Source organism: Etheostoma spectabile, chromosome 6 (genome assembly GCF_008692095.1).
Source record: "Etheostoma spectabile isolate EspeVRDwgs_2016 chromosome 6, UIUC_Espe_1.0, whole genome shotgun sequence".
Classification (NCBI taxonomy): Eukaryota; Metazoa; Chordata; class Actinopteri; order Perciformes; family Percidae; genus Etheostoma; species Etheostoma spectabile.
This window is the reverse complement of record NC_045738.1, coordinates 678,493-683,258: the sequence shown is the minus strand read 5'-3', so window position 1 is coordinate 683,258 and position 4,766 is coordinate 678,493. Positions and strand designations below refer to the sequence as shown.

The following is a 4,766-nucleotide window of genomic DNA, read 5'->3' as shown; positions in this document are numbered from 1 at the left end:
TCACCCAACCCGGTCAGGCGCACACCATTAGAAAGCTTAAAGTTCTCATGTTCCATCGAGCCCACACACAAAGCATAAGGTGACTCACAACCGTTATAATCATGTTCTGAAGTAAAGAAAGACCGAACGATTTGAGTATAAAGTGAGCGTGCATCCCAACCTGTCTCCCGTGTCTTTAATCACAGCGGTGAAAGATTGCCGAAAACGTGGTATTCCTACTTCGTAACACTCCAAGCTATTAGAATATCCAAGCCTTGTAATCCACAATTTCTGGTCCCTCACAATCTTGTATTCTGGCCAATTTTCGCCGTAGAGAAATCTAGATAGCTCATAAGTTTCTTCTCATTTCTCAAAAGTATTTGACTGCGGCCCGCGGTCCATTTCCTTATTTTGGAAAAGTTTGTCCTGGGAATGGAACCAGATCGCACTCATTCAGTCGTCCCTTACCGGGCGACGTAATTCGTTCGGAATCTCTGGCTTCCGCCTTTCCAACCTGATATCCGCACACCCACCGAGGAGCTGAGTAGCTAACTGACCATGGCCTATCTCCAGAAATCTCTGCATGACTTAGACAATCCAAATCGGCGTCTTCATTCCCATGGCGGCTCCAGGTAGGAAAAAAAAATCATGCAGCAGATACCGAACACTTAGAGATAAGGAGCGATCATAAAATCTGGCTATCCCTCCGTCGTGTGCAACTCCGATTTAATGCTTGCAATTCATGAAAGAAAACACGTTGTGGACAAACCGGTACCGGTTAAGGAACCGTGCGCTCAGAGAAGTTTTAACCTAACAGCGTCAAAAGGGACGGCAATAGTCCCAACCAAGAGCGTGTTATATGACGCTAAAGGAGACAACCAAGCGCGTGTTCTTGGACGCTAAAGGAGACAACCAAGCGCGTGTTATATGACGCTAAAGGAGACAACCAAGCGCGTGTTATATGACACTAAAGGAGACAACCAAGCGCGTGTTATATGACGCTAGGAGACCTTTAGTGTCAATGACAACGACGAAGGCACCTGACCAAGCGTCTGTATTTTACGAAATGGGAGTGAGAATGTGTTATAAATCATTGTGAGAGAATTGTGTACACGTATAAAAGCAATGGTTACCTGTCATTTTCTGCCAAGCGCAAACTAGAACAGAAGGCATTGATAGATTGTTCGGGAGGGTCATGCCTTTTTTCCCCAATCATTTTGGAGGGTCATAGAAAAAAGTATTACTGGCGAAAGGGAGGGTCATGTCTTTTTTAAAAACTCCACCGGTCGCCCCTTGCATAAAACACAAACAGTCCCTTAAAGGAGCTTCCCGGTCTTCTAACACGATGATAGCCTGCCAAAGCTTGTATTTGGTCCGAAAGTCCGAACCATCCAAAAACTGCTTTCACACTATAAACGGACTGGACCATGGTTCAGTTTGGTCCAGACCGAGACCACCTCTTTTGGTCGGACCAAAATTGGATCTTTTGATCTGGACTGTGGTCGGGGGAGGTTTCACACCTGTAATTCAGAAAAGTCCGGACCAAATGAGGTGTGAAAACGCCCTGAGACTAGCAGTCCAGCCCGTGTTCCCAGGGTTTAGTTCCCAGTGTGTAGTTCAGACCATTGCCTGTGTTTTCTGCCTTGAAATTTGGAAACCGTCACCTGTGTTTTGTACACTTTGTACAATAAACGTCTGTTACATCAGAACCACTGCTGCCGAGTCGTGCATTTGAGGCGTCTGACTGAACCATGTGACAATCGGTTCACATGATGATACACCAAAATGCTGAAGCTCTCTACTGCTGAAGTTCAGGGATGAGACCTCTGACCTCTGCCCTCAAGGAATCTATCCATGAATTCATCAAAGGTTCCTGGATCCTCGAGGAATTCGGCCATCTGATGGAAGAAATATGAAGACACCATGACGTCCTTAGGATTCCTCATGACATAGATCACCTACGGCAGGGACACGAGAGACAAATTCATTACCATAACAGGGTCAATGTATCATATTAATTATGTAATGAGACCGCGGGAATATCACACAAAGCCTCCACTCTTTTACCTTGGCTTTGGAGGTGTGGAAGGAGGGGGGCATGAGGCGGTAAGGAAGATGTGGACCATCGCCCGTGGAGATGCCAACTGATCCACAACCAGTGCTAATCTTTTCTCCTCCAGCCAGGGGACCCTGTCCCAGTTAGGAATGGTTTGGATCGGCGTCAGATCCCCCCCATTCAGCACCAGTGGGAGGAGCTCCTGCATCCAGACTGTCCCTGCAGAAAAGAATAAACCAGTGGTGGAATGTACTACATACATTTACTGTATGTACTTTTCATGCCACTTCCTACATCTCAGAGAGAAATATTTCACTTTTCACTCCACTACATCAATCTGACCGCTTTAGTTACTAGTTACTTTAAAAGAGAGCCCGACCGATACATCGGCGGGCCGATATTATTGGCCAATATTAGGCATCAAATGTAAGGAGTAAAAGTAAAAAGTCGGCACAAAAATAAATAGTAAAGTACAAATATCTGAAAAGTCTACTTGAGTAGGCCTACAGTAACAAAGTATTTGTACTTCGTTACTTCCCATCTCTGCACAGAAACCCAATCATCGTCCGTCGGACAGTCTGGCGAGGTCGGTGACTTGAGTCTGTCTGGTGCGTTCCATGCCGTCGTCAGCCGGAGGAACAGTCGGCTTTAATTTCGGCCGATTTGACATTTTGAATCGTAAGGCGGGCAGTCGGACTCAATGACCAATCTGATTGGTGGAGCTCTAACCCGGAAATGATGAGCAGGATCAGCGTGACAAACGCCTCTCAAAATCTGACAAAAATCTTTTAAACTGACCTTTGTTGATCTGAAATGACGACAGCTTCAGCAACTACATGGCCTATTTCTCACTTGAAATGTTTTCAGAAACACATTTCGGTGAACTATTTTCGTAAAAATAGGAGATAGTGAGTGAGGAGATGTTTGCTGTATGTAACAAAAAATGTAGCCCTAAAAACATGTGACATCAATTAGAGCACCTTTAAAAAGAGATTAAGTAAGCATCTCCAGTGTGAAAGCACCCTAAAGCCTGACCTATTTAACCGGTTTTCTGTTTAATGTGAGTGCAGTAGATGGAAACACTAACAGCTTCTCTGATACATATCTGGAGGTCAATTAAAAGTCTTTAACTTGCATATTACACTATAGGCCAGGGGTCTTCAACGTTTTCCAGGCCAAGGACCCCCAAACTGATGGCGAGATGGAGCGGGGACCCCCTAATTATATATATTGTATAAAATTGTGTTATATCAAACTGGTCCTATAGTGCCATGTGTGCATTGATGAGTGAAAGACATCTTCTGCCTCCATTTATCCGTTTACTACAGTGTGTTGAATTCATGTTAATGTGTATTTAAAGACATTTCAATTAGTGGAAAAAATTGCAGGGGGGGGGGGTAATAAAAAAAAAAGTCGCGACCCCCATGCAGTACCTCCGCGGACCCCCTAGGCGTCGCGGACCCCCTGTTGAAGACCCCTGCTATAGGCTTTGTGAACCATTGTTTTATTTACAAAAAAAGAAATGATTTCTTCCATCTGATCAGCGCTGATGTGGCTAAGAACGAAAGCCTATAGATTAGGCCCTACAAGAGGAGCTAATAATGAATTAAAAACAATATAAACTACCGGTCAAAAGTTTGGGGTCACTTACAAATTTCTATTCCACTCCATTATAGACATAATACCAGCTGATCTGAGTGGGTGGCTGATCTTTAATACAATATCTACATTAGCCATTATCAGCAACCATTCCTCCAATCATCCAAAGGCACATTCTGTTTACTAATCTGATATCATTTTAAAAAACTAACTTGAAAAACATTGGAGAACGCTTTTGCAATTATGTCAGCACATAATGTAATCTGAAAACTGCTGCCCTGGTTAAAAAAACAAGGCAACTGATCTCAGCTGGTATTCTGTCTACAATGGAGTGCAATGGAAATTTCTAAGTGACCCCAAACTTCTGACCGGTAGTGTATATAGATATATAAATACACTATACTGTACCTGACTTGGGGTAAGTCACAGCAAATACATCGGTGTCTTCTACAGAGAAATTTTGGGCGTACTCCAAGCTCTCCTTGCTGTGAACGCCAACGGACACTAAAATGTTGTGGTACTGGATGTACTTGGTTGAGGACGTCATGATGGTGCCCTGGTTCAGGGGTTTAAAGATCTGCAGGCGAGTGGTGGTCTGTTAGTCTGGTAGCCTACACGATGCTCCTTCTTCTCTCTCTATTATAATCAGGTTTGTGATTATTTTATGAATGGGAACTCTGCCCTACAAATCATAAGAGGTTTTGTAATTCAGGGGTGGAACCTCTCGATGAGGGCTGGGTTTAAAAAAACTGTTCAGATGGTTTGTTTGCTCGTCTGTCACTAATTTGTCCGTGTACTGTCTCTTTGCCCTTTCTGTTTGTCATGGAAAACCTATAAGTTGTCTGTCTGGTCCGTCTTGTCTGTCCGTCTTTCCGTCTGTTAGAAAATGTAACTTTTAAACTGAATATCTCTGAACTTTTACAGGCTTCAAAGAACTTGCCTAAACTTCCTCCCTTCAGACACATGCCTGTTTCACTCCCATCCACCATGTCAGGTGGAGTTTTTAATTACCTTTCAGATAGTACAGCTGTTTGGGGCATGGTTACCATGGAGAAAGGACAGGGGGATTCCAATGTATAAAGTGAAGACTGTGGAGTTTGCTCTCCAGTCAATCTCTGTACTCATTGCAGAG

At 43.8% G+C, this 4,766-nt stretch overlaps 1 protein-coding gene across 1 annotated transcript in view; it reads right to left on the bottom strand.

Moving 5' to 3' along the window:
* The window catches only part of LOC116690954 (sulfotransferase 2B1-like), a 12,642-nt gene extending 8,384 nt beyond the window's left edge, over positions 1-4,258 (bottom strand). The window contains 4 exon segments of the mRNA XM_032518199.1: positions 1,811-1,937; positions 2,047-2,099; positions 2,102-2,254; positions 4,043-4,258. Of these exon segments, the coding sequence (XP_032374090.1) occupies positions 1,811-1,937; positions 2,047-2,099; positions 2,102-2,254; positions 4,043-4,181 (472 nt within the window). The 5' untranslated portion in view covers positions 4,182-4,258.
* Positions 4,259-4,766: the final 508 nt, after the last annotated feature.